The following is a 15,217-nucleotide window of genomic DNA, read 5'->3' as shown; positions in this document are numbered from 1 at the left end:
AAAACTAGGATTAGATACCCTATTATTCAATTTGTAATTTTAGTTTACCTTAGTAGTATTAGTTATGCTCTTGAAATTAAAAGAATTTGGCGGTAACTTAGTCTATCCAGAGGAACCTGCTCTTTAATCGATGATCCACGAGGAATTTTACTTTTTTTAAGCTTGTATACCTCTGTTATTGAATGTATTATAAGGTTTATTTTCTACTTTCTTTATGAGAACTATATCAGGTCAAGGTGCAGCAATAAAGAAGCTAGTGGTGGGTTACTTTATTATTAATTTAGGATTTTTTAATGGAAAATTTATAATGAATAAGGATTTGGTAGTAATAATTAATATTTATTAATTATGATTTAAGCTCTGAGTTATGCACACATCGCCCGTCGCTCTTGGATTCAAGATAAGTCGTAACAAAGTAGATTTACTGGAAAGTAAATCTTGATTATACAAATTATAACTACTGAGTAGTTCCATCATTTACATCGATGGTATAACTGTTTGAATCAGTTTAATTTGAAATAATTGATTTATAATTAATTCTTTTTTCCTTTTTTTCCAAAAAATAATTATATTCTTAGTAGAAAGTTTATTGAATAGCATTTTTATAAATTATATTTTATTAGTACTGTGAAGGAAAATCTCTTCATTGCTGAAAAGAATCCTTTATTTGGAGTACCTTTTGTATCAGGGTTTATCAAAATTATTTTAATATATTAATACATCCCGAAATTATGAGATATATATTATTATGGAGGTTGTTGTTACAAATCAACAACTAACGCTGACGTATTCTCCTTTTTACCTATTGTGAAGGTTTCATTATGAAGTTACTATAGTTCATTGAAATTTGCAAGTGTGTATTTGCTAAAGTGAGCTACCAACAGCCTTCGTCGTTAGGTCAGAATATAAATAGACTTTTTTTTCTGAAGAGCAAATCCGTGCATCCTGTTCGTTACGACCTTTCATGGTTGCTGACATGCCATGATAAATAAACAATTTCACCCCCCACTTTTCGGAGAAGATCCCAATAACATTATGTCTATGTACATGTAGCAACTAGTCAGCCGAACTTATTCAATCCTGGGACGACAACACCCTCAGATTCAATCTAACTACAAAATACCCGTTTCGTTCCCGGTCCTTTTCAATCCTCGTGTTTGCGAGCGTGTTGTTAAAGGTGTGGAGAATGATCCGCTATGAGAACACAAGAATACCAACTGCAAAAGCCTCGAGTGATGCCATTTCCTGATAACGGGTCCTTGGGATACTTCATATTACGGTTGACAATCTAGCAGGCCTTTTGTATACCGCCGTTTCACGGGTATGTCGTTTTTACATATTTTTTCTTTAAATATTGCCAGCTCGCTTTATCAACCACAAGCCTGAAAAATTTAAGATATATGTTTGTTAATTTCATAAACGAGAAATTACCGTAAAGTTATCCTTGTAAATCGCCAACTTTCCTTAATTGTCGCTCAGGTATGTTTAGTTAAATATCTGGCTCTACTTGAATATGAGAGTGGATCGAAAGAATGTCTGAAAAGAAAAAATATAGAAATTAATTTAGGATCTTTCAGTGAATATTCCAAAATCTGTAAAACCATCTTGTCAACGTTTTCCGTCCACTTTGACCTGACTGTCCTCGCTACTTCCATTAAAATATGTAAAATATCTCCAGGGTCATACGAGGGGCTAACTTTCTTTATTTAATTAATAATAATAATAATAATATAAATATTAATTAACTTTATTTTTCTGTGAAAAAAGCAGACATGTCTTCAGTAGAAGATAAGACCCTTTAAAACTTTATTTATTGTACAAGTATAAATTTACAGGTTTTTATTTTATGCTTACTGTAGTAAATTTTGTTGGGGAGATCGGTAAATTTATTTAACTTTATTTTTTATCATTAATTAATGTTTATTTGATCCAGCTTTGTGCTGATTATGTTTCAGTTACTTAAGGGATAACAGCGTAATCTTGTTGGAGAGTTCTTATTGATGGCGAGGTTTGCGACCTCGATGTTGGATTAAAATTAATTTCATTAGATTTCATGGTCCGGCTGATCAAATAACATCTTTCAATTAATTAATCTTTATGTAAGGTATTGGTTGATATAAAAAAGTCAGTGTCACGAGCGGGATTCGAACCCACGACCTTTGGCTAAATACGCCGCTTGCGTGCCGAGCTACTKTTCMGTAAAAATAAAATTAACTATATATATGACGTGAAAGAGTTTTTTACCTATTTCATTAAATTATTTATTAATTATTATTAGAATTTTCTAATTAGCAGCTAAACAAGCCAATGAAATTTTTATTTTCTGTCTTGTATTTTCAAAATACATGCTTTAAGTCTAAGCTATTTGGCTATTGAGTTATTTTATCTCAAAATTTTGATCTTAGGGGGGACAAAATAAAGTATATAAAATACATAGTTGATAGGGCTTGGCCTGTAAAGATGTATGGCTCTTCGGCTGGTTTAGCGCCAATTCATGTTAATAGTAATCAAGTAAAACAAAAAAATCAAAATAACATTTTACTTAAGGGATAATATTTAGAATTAGGAAGATTGGGCTTATTTAGCAAAGGTAAAATTATTAGTATTCTGATTGCTGCTAATATGGCGATTACACCTCCTATTTTATTAGGGATAGATCGTAGAATTGCGTATGCAAATAGAAAATATCATTCTGGTTGGATGTGAACAGGAGTTACTAATGGATTTGCTGGAATATAGTTTTCTGGATCTCCTAGAAGCTGAGGTTCTATAGTGTTTATTAATATAAAAAACAATAGTATTATTATACATCTTATTGTATCTTTAACAGAAAAATATGGGTGAAATGGAATTTTATCAGTATTACTATCTACCCCTAGCGGGTTATTAGAGCCTGTTTGGTGCAAGTATAATAAATGAATTATCACTAAAGCTGTAATTATGAATGGTATAAGGAAATGTATAGCGAAAAATCGTGTTAATGTGGCATTTTCAATAGAAAATCCTCCCCATAATCATAGAATAATATTGTTCCCTACATATGGAATAACAGAAAGTAGGTTTGTGATTACTGTTGCCCCCCACAGGGACATTTGTCCTCATGGTAAAACATAACCTAGGAAGGCTGTTGCTATTGTTAGTAATAACATTATTACTCCTACTATTCAAGTGTTAGTTAGTTGATAAGAATTATAGTAAATTCCTCGTCCTACATGTATATATATACAAATAAAAAAGAATGAGGCGCCGTTAGCATGTATACTTCGTATTATTCAACCATTATTTACATTACGTATAATGTGAATTACACTGTTGAAGGCTAATTCAATGTTAGCTGTATAATGTATGGCTAAAAAGATTCCTGTTAATAATTGGATTAACAAACATATTCTTAGTAAGGATCCAAAATTTCATCAATTGGAGATTCTTGTAGGACATGGGAGATCAATAAGTAAATTATTTAATGTTTTAATTAAAGGGTTAGTTTTACGTGTTGATATATTCATTATCTTTTCGAGCGTATTGGCCCTTCATGAATATTTACAATTGATGAAATAACAATTATAGTGAAGAATAAATATAAAACTATTATTATAATTAAAGGTACTGTTTCTGATGAAAACAGCTTTCTTAAGGAGGTGGAAATATCATATTTTATTGTGGAATTAGTTTTATAATTATGTAAATTGTATATAATTGAGTCTTGTTTTATTATGAGAAGTGGAATTAATAAAATTAATAATGAGTTTTTGCTTGTTATATAGAATTTTTCATTAGAGGCCACATTTGATATGTATATAAATAAAACTAATATCCCTCTTAATATAATTATTATTATGATATAAGAAAATAGAAATGAGCTGATTATTCCAGTTAGTATTCTAATACAGATAGATTGAAAGATTAAAGTAATTCCCATTCTTAAAGGGTGTTTTGATTTAATAAAGTAGATTGAAATTAACATTATAATAATTATAATAATAATTAGTAAGGCTTTAACCCCTTTATACTTAAACTTTAAAGGTTTTATGTCCTATCTGTGGGTTTTAAAACCACTTGCTTAAAGTTAGCAGCTAAACAAGCTGTTGTTTACTTATATATTTCACATCCCCCCATTTTTTCCCTCCTATGGGGGGGAAATTATATTTCTCTTTATTTATTTTGTTTACTAGCTGCTAATAGATTTTAAAAGAAAATGCAAAAAATATAAAAATAATTGGAGCATTTAACATATATTATATGCAGAAACTAACCGCTCTCCTTATAGCACTGCTTTTGATTTTATGTATTTTGTAGGCTGTAGCATTTGTTACTTTGTTAGAACGAAGGATTTTAGGCTATATTCAGCTTCGCAAAGGTCCTCATAAAGTGGGCTTGATGGGGCTGTTACAACCTTTCTCTGATGGATTGAAGTTAGTTTTTAAAAAACAGAGATATCCTTGTCAGTCTAATTTTCTTATTTATTATTGTTATCCAATCTTTATAATAGTTTTGTCTTTTATGCTATGATGTTTGTTCTTTTTTTTTGGTGAGGGGTTGTTTATACTAGTTTTCTTAGGTGTTGAGGTTTATTGGGTGATAATTAGTGGCTGGTATTTTAATTCTAATTATGTTATATTAGGGGCAGTTCGTTCTGTGGCTCAGACCATTTCTTATGAAGTAAGAATAGCCTTGTTGGCTTTAGGGGTTGTTTTTTTTATTTGGGAGATTTGATTTTCTTGATTTTATAATTTTTCAAAAAAATATTTTTTTTTGTTTTTTACTGTTTTTGGTTTTTGGTATATTTCTTGCTTGTTCGAAACAAATCGTTCACCTTTTGACCTTGCTGAAGGAGAATCAGAATTAGTTTCAGGGTTTAATATTGAGTACAGAAGAGGGGGTTTTGCATTTATTTTTTTATCTGAATATATAAATATTCTTTTTATAAGAACATTCACTTGTATTTTATTTTGAAGGGCTGATTTAAGACGTTTGTTTTTTTATATCAAGGTTTTGGGATTTTGAATAGGCGATAAACTTATATATATGACGTGAAAGAGTTTTTTACCTATTTCATTAAATTATTTATTAATTATTATTAGAATTTTCTAATTAGCAGCTAAACAAGCTGTTGTTTACTTATATATTTCACATCCCCCCATTTTTTCCCTCCTATGGGGGGAAATTATATTTCTCTTTATTTATTTTGTTTACTAGCTGCCAACAAGTAGTTTAATTGAAAATATTAGTTTTGGAGATTAATGTTAGACATAAATTCGTCTTTTGTTGAAGTTTTAAAGGTTTCCCTATCTATGATTTACAAGATCATTATTTTTTTTAAACTATTAAAACTTATTCTTGGATTTTTATTGTATTTATTTATATCTGGTCTTTTTGCTTATTGTAGAGCTTATAGGCATTTGCTTTTGATATTGTTAAGATTGGAATATTTGGTTCTTATTTTGTTTTTAATGTTTTTTGTTTTTTTTACAGGGTTAGGATCTGGTTATTATTTTATTTTGGTCTTTTTGTCTTTTTCTGTTTGTGAGGGGGTTTTGGGTCTCTCTCTTTTGGTTAGTTTAATTCGTTGTCATGGTAACGATAATTTGATAACCATGTCCATGTTAGTATGATAATAATTTTATCTTTGTTATTTTTGATTCCTATTGCTATATTAGGGCTTTATTGCGAATTAATAGGTTGTTTGTTAATTTTATTTTTTGTAAGATTTTTTAGAAATTGGTTTTTAGGATTTTTTAGTACATTGTCTTTCTCTTTTGGTGGGGATATTTTTTCGTGGTTTTTGGTTTACTTGTCTTTGTGAATTGTAGTTTTAATAATTCTTTCAGGGTTTTGTATGAAACATATAGACACCATAGCTGATTTTTTGATTATTTGTATATCTTTACTTTTATTTTTGGTTTTGTGTTTTTTAACTATAAATGTTTTTATATTTTATGTTTATTTTGAGGCTACATTGATTCCTACTTTGTTTTTAATTTTTGGCTGAGGGTACCAACCAGAGCGGTTGAATGCGGGGTTTTATTTATTGTTTTATATGCTTTTTGCTTCTTTACCCCTTTTATTAGGTATTGTTTATTTGGGTTTTATATCAGGAAGATTTGTTTGATGATTTTTAGAAGGAGCTAATAATTTTTATTTACATTTGTCTATGATTTTAGCTTTTTTGGTTAAAATGCCTATGTTTATTTTTCATTTTTGATTACCCAGGGCTCATGTTGAGGCTCCTGTTTTTGGTTCTATAATTTTAGCTGGTGTTTTATTAAAATTAGGTGGTTATGGTTTAATTCGTGTTATATCTTTTTTGTATATATATTATGTTAATGTTTCTTATATTATAATTAGTTTAGGATTGTTAGGTTCTGTAATTGCTAGTTTTGTTTGTTTATTTCAAATTGATATTAAATGCTTAATTGCTTATTCTTCAGTTGCTCATATAAGTTTAGTTATTTGTGGTTTGTTTACTTTTAATTTGTCAGGATTAATAGGTTCTTTTGTTTTAATATTAGGTCATGGGTTGTGTTCTTCTGGATTATTTGTTTTAGCTAATGTAATATATGAACGTTCTTTAAGACGAAGATTGTTTATTAATAAGGGTTTTATTTCAATTATGCCTTCTATAAGTTTGTTTTGATTTATATTTAGAGCTAATAATATATCTAGTCCTCCTTCTTTAAATTTGTTAGGTGAAGTATTACTGTTGAATAGTATTATAAGTTGAAGAAATTTAGCTATGGTGTTTTTAATGATTAATTCTTTTATAAGTTGTTGTTACAGAATCTATTTATATTGCATAACTCAGCATGGGGTTTTTTATAAAGGTGGGTTTTTTAGTTCTAGTGCTAGAATTCGGGATTTTTTATTAATTTTTATACATTGGTTTCCTTTGAATTTTTTTGTTTTTAAGGTGGATTTTCTCTTTGTTTTTTTATAACTTATTATAGTTTAGCATAGAATATTAGTTTGTGGAACTAAGGGCGTATTTTTGTACTGTAAGTGATATTGTATTTATTAAGTTCTTTTTATTTATTTGTGATTGGTTTGAGTTTATTTGTTGTAGGACTTTGTTTTGTTAATTATGGTTATATTATTTTTATAGATTGGGAAATTTTTTCTCTTAATTCGTGTAGCTTTACTGCAGTTTTATTATTGGATTGAATATCTTTAATATTTATATCTTTTGTTTTAATTATTTCTTCTTTGGTTATTTTATATAGATTTTCTTATATATCAGAGGATAGCAATAATATTCGATTTTTATATTTGGTTTTATTGTTTGTTTTGAGAATATTACTTATAATTGTAAGTCCCAGATTGATTAGAATTCTTTTAGGTTGAGATGGTCTTGGTTTAGTTTCTTATGGTTTAGTTATCTATTTTCAAAATTTTAAGTCTTATAATGCGGGCATGTTAACAATTTTAATTAATCGAATTGGTGATGCTGCTTTATTAATGGCTGTCGCTTGAATATTTAATTTTGGAGGTTGACATTATTTGTTTTATTTTAATGTTTGAGATTTTAATATAAAGATAGTTTTGTTGATAGTAATTTTAGCTAGTTTTACAAAAAGTGCTCAAATTCCGTTTTCTTCCTGATTGCCTGCTGCTATAGCGGCCCCAACTCCTGTTTCTGCTTTAGTTCACTCATCTACCTTAGTAACTGCTGGGGTTTATTTATTAATTCGTTTTAGATATTTATTTAATAATTTAAATTGCGAATTTTTTGTTTATATTGGTACAATAACGATGTTTATTGCTGGGTTGGGGGCTATATTTGAATTTGATTTAAAAAGGGTAATTGCTTTATCAACTTTGAGTCAATTAGGTTTTATAGTAGGAGTTTTATTTATAGGTTATCCTGTTTTAAGATTTTTCCATTTATTAATACATGCTTTTTTTAAGGCTTTACTATTTTTATGTGCAGGCTTAATTATTCATATTGCAGGTAATAATCAAGATTTACGTGTTATAGGGGGTATTTATAAATGTATTCCTTGAACTTATACTTCGTTTTTAATTTCTAGTATATCTATATGTGGTATCCCTTTTATATCAGGGTTTTATTCTAAGGATATGATTTTGGAGGTTATTAGATTTAATTACGACAATTTTTTTATTGTTTTAATGTATTATTTATCTGTAGGGTTAACAGTTTCATATTCTGTTCGTTTAATTTATTATACTATTGGCAGAGAGAGTTTATATTGCTGTCAAAGTTACTTTGAGGATAATTCAATAATTTTTTCAATATTATTTATGGTTATAATATCCGTTTTAGGGGGTAGCTTTTTAAGTTGAGTAATTTTTACGGTTCCTGAATTTTATTGTTTGCATTTATATACTAAGTTAGCACCTTTTTTATTAATTTTAATAGGGATTCTGATTTCTTATAAAATATGTTCAATAAATTGGGGTTCTTCTTTTTATTTATTTCATTTATTTTTTGGGTCTATACTTTATATGCCATATTTCAGAACTTTTCTTTTGAGCAGTTTTGGATTTTATATTTCTAAGGTTTGGTTTACAAATGTTGATTGTAGTTGGGGGGAATATATTGTTTCGCGATCGGTTTTTCATTTTTTAATCAGGGTTTCAGTTAATGTTTCAGGGTTTTATAGTAATGGAATTAGGATAATTTTAATTTCTTTTATTTTAAGATCTTTGTTTTTCTTTCTTTAATTAAAATAGCTTAAATTTAAAGCATAACATTGAAGTTGTTAATATGAGACTAATATCTCTTTTGATATTTAAGAATTATTATTTTCTTTTCACTGAAAATGAAATGTTTTTTATAAACTACTTAAATAAGAGAAAAACGGATTTTAACCGCTTTAAAAGATAGTTAGCAGCTTCTTTTAGTTACAATCATTCTCTTTTAATAGGACAATTTTGTCATTTTTTCTATTAACAATAGATTGCCTCTTTTTGGCTTCTATTAAAAGTAAGGAGAAATAAGTTCTCTTGTTTTTAGGTCGAAACTAAATGTAAATTTTACTTCATTACTTGAATGAGAAAGACTACAATATAGTACTTTTTAATTGCAAATTAAATGTTATAGTTAACTACTTTCCCTACTTTCCCTAGAAGGATCATTCAAGTATGTTATTATATCATTCGTAATATAATCCCAGCAGTAAAATGATAATAAATGTTGTTGTTATAAAGAGTCATGTTCTTGTGGAAGATATTTTAAATGTAATAATTATAGGAATGATAATGGTAATTTCTACATCAAATACTAGAAATAATGTTGCTACTAGAAAGAACTGAATTGAGAATGGTATACGGGGTGATCTTTTAGGGTCAAATCCACATTCGAATGGTGATATTTTTTCTCGATCTATGATACTTTTTTTTCTTGTAAAAATGCAAATTATTATTATTAGTACTGAAATGGTTAAAGCTATGAAAGTTGTGGTTAAAATTATTATTATTATTCTTTCTAATTAAAGTCCTTCTGATTGGAAGTCAGATATACTAATATACTAAAAGAATAAGCTATCTTCCTCATCAATAAATGATAATATAAACGAATAGTCATACTACATCTACGAAGTGTCAGTATCATGAGGCTGCTTCGAATCCTAAATGATGTGATTTGGAGAAGTGATTTTTTATATTTCGTAGTAAGCATACAATTAAGAAAATAGTTCCAACTATAACATGAAATCCATGGAATCCTGTAATCATAAAGAAACAAGATCCATATACAGAGTCTGCAATAGTGAATTCAGCTTGATTATATTCATATCCTTGTAATAACGAGAAATAAATTCCTAATACTACAGTGATAGTTAGACTTTTTGTGGTTTGTTTATGTTTACTTTCTATAATTCTGTGGTGGGCTCATGTGACTCTTACCCCTGAACTTAATAGGATTATTGTATTTAATAATGGGATTTCTATGGGGTTAAATGTTTTAATCCCTAAAGGGGGTCAGTTATTCCCGATTTCAATGGAAGGAGCAATTCTTCTATGCAGAAAAGCTCAGAAAAATGATATAAAGAATAAAATTTCTGAGATAATGAATAAGATTATTCCTATTTTAATTCCTTTGGCGACTTTTAATGTATGATGTCCTTGATATGTTCTTTCTCGAATAATATCTCGTCATCATTGAAATATAGTTAAAATAATAATAACTATTCCTAATATTATTAATATTCTTTCTTTTTTATGAAATCAAATAACTATTCCGAAGGTTAATGTTAATGCTCCAATTGATCCAGTTAAAGGCCAAGGGCTGTAATCTACTATATGATATGGGTGGTTTTTGTCTTGTTTCATATGCTACTTCTTTAATGTATAATGTGCTTAATGTAGTGAATACGTAAGCTTGAATAAATGATACACATAATTCAAATATTATTAGCAATGTTTGTGTAATTACAATTAACATATAATGTTCTCTATGAACAATTAAATTTCCTAATAATACTATGAATAAGTGGCCTGCGATTATATTTGCTGTTAGCCGGATTGCTAAGGATATAGGTCGAATAATATTTCTTACTGTCTCAATGCATACTAAAAACGGTATTAGTAAGGCAGGAGTGCCATTAGGGAGTATATGTGTGAATGTTTTGTTTGTAAAATTAATTCATGTGTATATTATTAGGGCTAATCATAATGGTAATGACAATGATAGTGAATATACTATATGACTGGAGCTAGTAAATACATAAGGTAATAACCCTATTATATTATTTGTTAAAATGAATATAAATATTGAAATTATTATTAAGTTTATTTTGGCATTTGGTTTTCTTATTGTAATTTTAAATTCTGTGTATAGTTTATAATATAATAAAATAAATAATATAGTAATTCGTGAAGGCGTAGTTCAGTATATTGGCGGAATTATTATTAGACCAATGATGGTTCTATATCAATTTAATGACGAAATAATTCTAGTTGATGGGTCAAATGAAGAGAATAAATTAGCTATCATTTTCAATTTATATTATTTTGGGATTTATTTTTATTAAAAGTTAATTTTGTTTTAAAACAAAAGAATAAGTTAATTGAAAATATAAATATACATAAAATAAAGATTGTTATTAGTGTAGTTCATCATATTGGTGATATTTGTGGAATTAAAGAATACTATTAAGTATTTATAACTTGACAAGTTATTGTTTTTTTTGAAACTAATTCTTTCATTAAGAGTATTTGTGAGTTTACTATTTAGTGGTTTAAGAGACCATTGCTTAACATTTCAGCCACTTAATGAGTATAAATTTATTCATTTAATGAATCTTTGAATATTGATTCTTTCTAGGACAATAGGCATAAATCTATGATTTGCTCCACAGATTTCAGAGCATTGTCCATATATTAATCCTGGTCGATTAATAATAATTAATCTTTGATTTAATCGTCCTGGGATTGCATCAATCTTAACTCCTAAAGATGGAACTGTTCATGAATGAATCACGTCTGTGGAGGTAGTCAACAATCGGATTGAAGTATGAATTGGTAAGATAGTACGATTATTAGTTTCTAGTAGTCGAAATTCGTTTTCATTTATTTCTGAAGGCAATTTTATATAAGATTCGAATTCGATATTTTTGAAATCAGAATATTCGTAGCTTCAATATCATTGGTGCCCAATAGCTTTAATTGTTATTATTGGATTAGTGATGTCGTCTATAAGATATAGAATTTTTAATGAAGGCAATGCAATAAATAATAATGTTACTGCTGGCGTAATTGTTCATAATAGTTCAATATTTTGTCTATTTAAAAGATATCGATTAGTAAGCTTATTAAATGTGATGTAAATCAGTAAATATGAAATAATAGTAATAATTGCTGTAAGAATTATTATTGTGCTATCATGGAAAAAAGTTAATTGTTCTATAACGGGAGAGTTTGCATCTTGAAATGAATATGAATTTCAGATTGGCATTTCTAATAAAAGGTAAGCCTTTATAAATGAATCTTAAGTTCATTGCACTAATCTGCCATATTAGAATGAGCAAATAATTGGTAACTCGTTATAAGAGTGTTCTCTGGGGGGGGAAAGTTGTAATCATTCAATATTGGAAGGTATATTATTATTAAACAGGCTTTTACGTTTTGATACAAGAGCCTCTCAGATGATTATTATGAATATGAAAATACTTATAATTGAGATTGTTCTACCTAGAGATGATAGCACATTTCAAGATATATATATATCAGGATAGTCTGAATATCGACGCGGTATCCCGTTTAATCCTAAGAAGTGTTGCGGGAAGAAGGTTATGTTTACACCGATAAATATGGTTAAGAATTGAATTTTTAATCATTTTGGGTTTATTGTTAATCCTGTAAAAAGGGGGAATCATTGAATGAATCTTCCCATAATAGCAAATACGGCTCCTATTGAAAGTACATAATGGAAATGTGCTACTACGTAATAAGTATCATGTAATGCTACATCAATAGATGAATTAGCTAAAATTACCCCTGTTATACCGCCAATGGTAAATAAAAATACAAACCCTATTGCTCATATAATAGATGGTGAGAATGACATTTTTCTTCCATACAGTGTAGCGATTCATCTGAAAATTTTAATACCTGTTGGTACAGCAATAATTATAGTTGCAGAGGTGAAATATGCTCGAGTGTCTACATCTATTCCTACTGTAAATATGTGATGTGCTCAAACAATAAATCCTAGGATCCCGATTGCCGATATAGCATAGATTATGCCTAAAGGACCAAAGGTTTCATTTTTTCCTCTTTCTTTACTGATAATATGTGAAATTAAACCAAATCCTGGTAGAATTAGAATATATACTTCAGGGTGTCCGAAAAATCAAAATAAGTGTTGGTAAAGTACAGGATCTCCCCCCCCTACTGGATCAAAAAATGAAGTATTGAAATTACGATCAGTTAATAATATGGTGATTGCTCCAGCAAGTACTGGTAGAGAAAGTAGTAGTAGTATTGCTGTGATTCCTACGGATCATACAAATAAGGGAGTTCGTTCTAAGGTTATCCCCGCAGGACGTATATTTAAAATAGTGGAGATAAAGTTGATTGCTCCTAAAATAGATCTTATTCCTGCGAGATGTAATCTGAAGATCGCAAAGTCAACAGAATATCCTATGTGAGCAATGTTACCCGATAAGGGGGGATAAACTGTCCATCCTGTCCCTACACCTGTTCTTGATGTTCTTCTGACTAACAAAAGTAATAAGGAAGGAGGTAAAAGTCAAAATCTTATATTATTGAGTCGAGGGAATGCTATATCAGGTGCGCCAATTATCAATGGCACTAGTCAATTCCCAAATCCCCCAATTATAATTGGTATAACTATGAAAAAAATTATTACAAAAGCATGAGCAGTAACAATTACATTATAAATTTGATCATCTCCAATAAATGAGCCAGGTTGTCTAAGTTCAATTCGAATAATTCATCTTATTGATGTTCCTAGCATACCTGCTCATATCCCGAATAAAAAATATAAAGTTCCGATGTCTTTGTGGTTGGTCGACATTATTCACTTAACCATTAATAAGGTGGCTGAATTTAAGGCAATAAATTGTAAATTTATCTATGGCATGAGCCTCTTATTAGGATTTTATAGTCAAAATTATGATGTCAAATTGCAAGTTTGAAGTTGCGTAAAGCTAAAGTCTATAATATGTTTATGTTTTTAACTTTGAAGGTTAATAGTTTTTTTAACTTAAGACTTTAATTAATTAGAAAAATTGAGATGGGCAATAATAAATTACATGCTAATATGAGTGATCTGTATGATTTTCTTTGGTTTAAAGTTCATTTATTTTTACAGGAATTTTGCATTAAAGTTGCGTTAATTATGCGTAAATAATAAAATACTGCAATTAAGGATATTATTACTATAAGATATGCTAATAAAATATTCATATTTATTATTATATATTGAATTGCTATTCATTTAGGCATAAACCCAATAAAGGGGGGTAATCCTGCTATTCTTATTATTAATATAGATAAAGTTAGTTTATCACTATTGTTGTTTAGTTTATTTATTTGATTAATAAAAAGGATTTTCTTTTTTTTAAGAAAGATTAATAAGGATGCTGACATTAAAGAATAAAATAATAAGTAAATTATTCATGTGTTACTTTCTTTTATGCAAGTTAATATTCATCCTAAATGATTAATAGATGATAGGGCTATAATTTTTCGTAAATCTGTTTGATTAATGGCAGTAATATTTGCTACAATGGAGGCAATAAATGCAATGATGATATTGAAGTCTATGTACGATAAAATTGTTAAGGGGGCAATTTTTTGTCAGGTTATAAGAGTTAAGCAGGAATATCATTCTACTTTTTTTATTACAAATACGAATCAATAGTGAAATGGAGGTAAGCCTAATTTTATCATTATTCTTACAATAATAATATTTTGAGTTATATTTATTAATATAATAATTTGCGCAGGCTTAATTAAAATAGAAAATAATAATAAAATTGAGCTAATAGTTTGGATTAAAAAATATATTATACATCCTTCTGAGAGTGATCTGTTTTTAGAATTTAGTATTAACGGAATAAAAGATATTAGATTAATTTCTAACCCTATTCAAATTCTTAATCAATTATTTGATCTTAATACTAGTAAAGAACCTAAAATTATTATGGTAAAAAATAGTATTTTATTAGAATATTTAAAAATTAAAAAGAAGAAGTTTAGTGCTTCTATATTTAGGGTATGAACCTAAAAGCTTTAATTTAGCTTATCTTTTTGTAAAGTGTTGTATTTAAGCATAAGGGGCTTTGAAACCCTAGGTCTTAGTTGTAAACTAAGCTTTATAATAAAGGCGATTATATCGCATGTTCTACTCTATCAAAGTAGTCCTTTTATCAGGCACTTTATTAAGATATATTTTTTAACATCGGAGCTGTTTCTCTTTGTTTCGATTATTTTGACTGCAAAAGTAGGCATGTATGTAGGAATTTATTTTTTACATCTAAAAACCCAAAGTATTGACTTTTAACTAATTAAGGGGTTAGTTAAGAATTCAAAAATGGGTTTATAGAGCTTCTTTAACTAATTAAGGGGTTAGTCAAGAAGTTGATTAAGATATATTTTTTAACATCGGAGCTGTTTCTCTTTGTTTCGATTATTTTGACTGCAAAAGTAGGCATGTATGTAGGAATTTATTTTTTACATCTGAAGAGCCTCGAAGTTTAGACTTTTTGGTATTTAAGGGGGTAGTTAACAGATC

At 28.3% G+C, this 15,217-nt stretch overlaps 13 protein-coding genes and 25 non-coding genes across 38 annotated transcripts; 10 read left to right on the top strand and 28 right to left on the bottom strand. All coding sequences in view use genetic code 5, as the record gives it.

The window, feature by feature from the left end:
* Positions 1–440, top strand: A7F07_gr01. The gene has a single exon. It is a non-coding gene; the product is annotated as a 12S ribosomal RNA (ribosomal RNA).
* A 7-nt stretch (positions 441–447) lies between these two features.
* A7F07_gt23 lies at positions 448–517 on the top strand. Its single transcript has one exon. It is a non-coding gene; the product is annotated as a tRNA-Val (tRNA).
* A 249-nt stretch (positions 518–766) lies between these two features.
* On the top strand, positions 767–2,191 carry A7F07_gr02. Its single transcript has one exon. It is a non-coding gene; the product is annotated as a 16S ribosomal RNA (ribosomal RNA).
* A 110-nt stretch (positions 2,192–2,301) lies between these two features.
* A7F07_gt22 lies at positions 2,302–2,371 on the bottom strand. The gene has a single exon. It is a non-coding gene; the product is annotated as a tRNA-Ser (tRNA).
* On the bottom strand, positions 2,370–3,500 carry CYTB (cytochrome b). The gene has a single exon. The coding sequence runs from the start codon at positions 3,498–3,500 to the stop codon at positions 2,370–2,372; it is 1,131 nt and encodes a 376-aa protein (YP_009250843.1).
* Positions 3,501–3,505: 5 nt separating this feature from the next.
* ND6 (NADH dehydrogenase subunit 6) lies at positions 3,506–3,985 on the bottom strand. The gene has a single exon. The coding sequence runs from the start codon at positions 3,983–3,985 to the stop codon at positions 3,506–3,508; it is 480 nt and encodes a 159-aa protein (YP_009250842.1).
* A 27-nt stretch (positions 3,986–4,012) lies between these two features.
* On the bottom strand, positions 4,013–4,068 carry A7F07_gt21. Its single transcript has one exon. It is a non-coding gene; the product is annotated as a tRNA-Leu (tRNA).
* A 309-nt stretch (positions 4,069–4,377) lies between these two features.
* ND1 (NADH dehydrogenase subunit 1) lies at positions 4,378–5,091 on the top strand. Its single transcript has one exon. The coding sequence runs from the start codon at positions 4,378–4,380 to the stop codon at positions 5,089–5,091; it is 714 nt and encodes a 237-aa protein (YP_009250841.1).
* Positions 5,092–5,200: 109 nt separating this feature from the next.
* A7F07_gt20 lies at positions 5,201–5,269 on the top strand. Its single transcript has one exon. It is a non-coding gene; the product is annotated as a tRNA-Pro (tRNA).
* A7F07_gt19 lies at positions 5,270–5,331 on the bottom strand. The gene has a single exon. It is a non-coding gene; the product is annotated as a tRNA-Thr (tRNA).
* A 29-nt stretch (positions 5,332–5,360) lies between these two features.
* ND4L (NADH dehydrogenase subunit 4L) lies at positions 5,361–5,615 on the top strand. Its single transcript has one exon. It carries the CDS (start codon positions 5,361–5,363, stop codon positions 5,613–5,615), a length of 255 nt encoding a protein of 84 aa, YP_009250840.1.
* ND4 (NADH dehydrogenase subunit 4) lies at positions 5,615–6,934 on the top strand. Its single transcript has one exon. The coding sequence runs from the start codon at positions 5,615–5,617 to the stop codon at positions 6,932–6,934; it is 1,320 nt and encodes a 439-aa protein (YP_009250839.1).
* A7F07_gt18 lies at positions 6,934–6,999 on the top strand. Its single transcript has one exon. It is a non-coding gene; the product is annotated as a tRNA-His (tRNA).
* A 33-nt stretch (positions 7,000–7,032) lies between these two features.
* Positions 7,033–8,679, top strand: ND5 (NADH dehydrogenase subunit 5). Its single transcript has one exon. It carries the CDS (start codon positions 7,033–7,035, stop codon positions 8,677–8,679), a length of 1,647 nt encoding a protein of 548 aa, YP_009250838.1.
* A7F07_gt17 lies at positions 8,679–8,746 on the top strand. The gene has a single exon. It is a non-coding gene; the product is annotated as a tRNA-Phe (tRNA).
* On the bottom strand, positions 8,745–8,806 carry A7F07_gt16. Its single transcript has one exon. It is a non-coding gene; the product is annotated as a tRNA-Glu (tRNA).
* A7F07_gt15 lies at positions 8,806–8,875 on the bottom strand. The gene has a single exon. It is a non-coding gene; the product is annotated as a tRNA-Ser (tRNA).
* A7F07_gt14 lies at positions 8,875–8,939 on the bottom strand. The gene has a single exon. It is a non-coding gene; the product is annotated as a tRNA-Asn (tRNA).
* On the bottom strand, positions 8,939–9,005 carry A7F07_gt13. The gene has a single exon. It is a non-coding gene; the product is annotated as a tRNA-Arg (tRNA).
* A 3-nt stretch (positions 9,006–9,008) lies between these two features.
* A7F07_gt12 lies at positions 9,009–9,072 on the bottom strand. Its single transcript has one exon. It is a non-coding gene; the product is annotated as a tRNA-Ala (tRNA).
* Positions 9,073–9,080: 8 nt separating this feature from the next.
* On the bottom strand, positions 9,081–9,434 carry ND3 (NADH dehydrogenase subunit 3). Its single transcript has one exon. It carries the CDS (start codon positions 9,432–9,434, stop codon positions 9,081–9,083), a length of 354 nt encoding a protein of 117 aa, YP_009250837.1.
* On the bottom strand, positions 9,434–9,496 carry A7F07_gt10. Its single transcript has one exon. It is a non-coding gene; the product is annotated as a tRNA-Gly (tRNA).
* A7F07_gt11 lies at positions 9,435–9,495 on the bottom strand. Its single transcript has one exon. It is a non-coding gene; the product is annotated as a tRNA-Ser (tRNA).
* A 2-nt stretch (positions 9,497–9,498) lies between the features above and the next one.
* On the bottom strand, positions 9,499–10,257 carry COX3 (cytochrome c oxidase subunit III). Its single transcript has one exon. It carries the CDS (start codon positions 10,255–10,257, stop codon positions 9,499–9,501), a length of 759 nt encoding a protein of 252 aa, YP_009250836.1.
* Positions 10,175–10,951, bottom strand: ATP6 (ATP synthase F0 subunit 6). The gene has a single exon. The coding sequence runs from the start codon at positions 10,949–10,951 to the stop codon at positions 10,175–10,177; it is 777 nt and encodes a 258-aa protein (YP_009250835.1).
* Positions 10,945–11,097, bottom strand: ATP8 (ATP synthase F0 subunit 8). The gene has a single exon. The coding sequence runs from the start codon at positions 11,095–11,097 to the stop codon at positions 10,945–10,947; it is 153 nt and encodes a 50-aa protein (YP_009250834.1).
* A7F07_gt09 lies at positions 11,098–11,160 on the bottom strand. Its single transcript has one exon. It is a non-coding gene; the product is annotated as a tRNA-Asp (tRNA).
* A7F07_gt08 lies at positions 11,161–11,232 on the bottom strand. The gene has a single exon. It is a non-coding gene; the product is annotated as a tRNA-Lys (tRNA).
* COX2 (cytochrome c oxidase subunit II) lies at positions 11,233–11,911 on the bottom strand. The gene has a single exon. A coding segment is annotated over exon 1 (679 nt).
* A7F07_gt07 lies at positions 11,911–11,977 on the bottom strand. The gene has a single exon. It is a non-coding gene; the product is annotated as a tRNA-Leu (tRNA).
* On the bottom strand, positions 11,977–13,510 carry COX1 (cytochrome c oxidase subunit I). The gene has a single exon. A coding segment is annotated over exon 1 (1,534 nt).
* Position 13,511: 1 nt separating this feature from the next.
* A7F07_gt06 lies at positions 13,512–13,574 on the bottom strand. Its single transcript has one exon. It is a non-coding gene; the product is annotated as a tRNA-Tyr (tRNA).
* A 1-nt stretch (position 13,575) lies between these two features.
* A7F07_gt05 lies at positions 13,576–13,637 on the bottom strand. Its single transcript has one exon. It is a non-coding gene; the product is annotated as a tRNA-Cys (tRNA).
* A7F07_gt04 lies at positions 13,630–13,694 on the bottom strand. The gene has a single exon. It is a non-coding gene; the product is annotated as a tRNA-Trp (tRNA).
* Positions 13,693–14,664, bottom strand: ND2 (NADH dehydrogenase subunit 2). Its single transcript has one exon. It carries the CDS (start codon positions 14,662–14,664, stop codon positions 13,693–13,695), a length of 972 nt encoding a protein of 323 aa, YP_009250831.1.
* On the bottom strand, positions 14,665–14,735 carry A7F07_gt03. The gene has a single exon. It is a non-coding gene; the product is annotated as a tRNA-Met (tRNA).
* A7F07_gt02 lies at positions 14,735–14,804 on the bottom strand. The gene has a single exon. It is a non-coding gene; the product is annotated as a tRNA-Gln (tRNA).
* On the bottom strand, positions 14,802–14,866 carry A7F07_gt01. Its single transcript has one exon. It is a non-coding gene; the product is annotated as a tRNA-Ile (tRNA).
* Between the last annotated feature and the right edge of the window lie 351 nt (positions 14,867–15,217).

The sequence above is a fragment of the mitochondrial genome of Cimex lectularius, assembly GCF_000648675.2.
Source record: "Cimex lectularius strain Har-73 mitochondrion, complete genome".
Taxonomy (NCBI): Eukaryota; Metazoa; Arthropoda; class Insecta; order Hemiptera; family Cimicidae; genus Cimex; species Cimex lectularius.
Note: the sequence above shows the minus strand (reverse complement) of the source record. Positions and strands in the feature narration are given on the sequence as shown.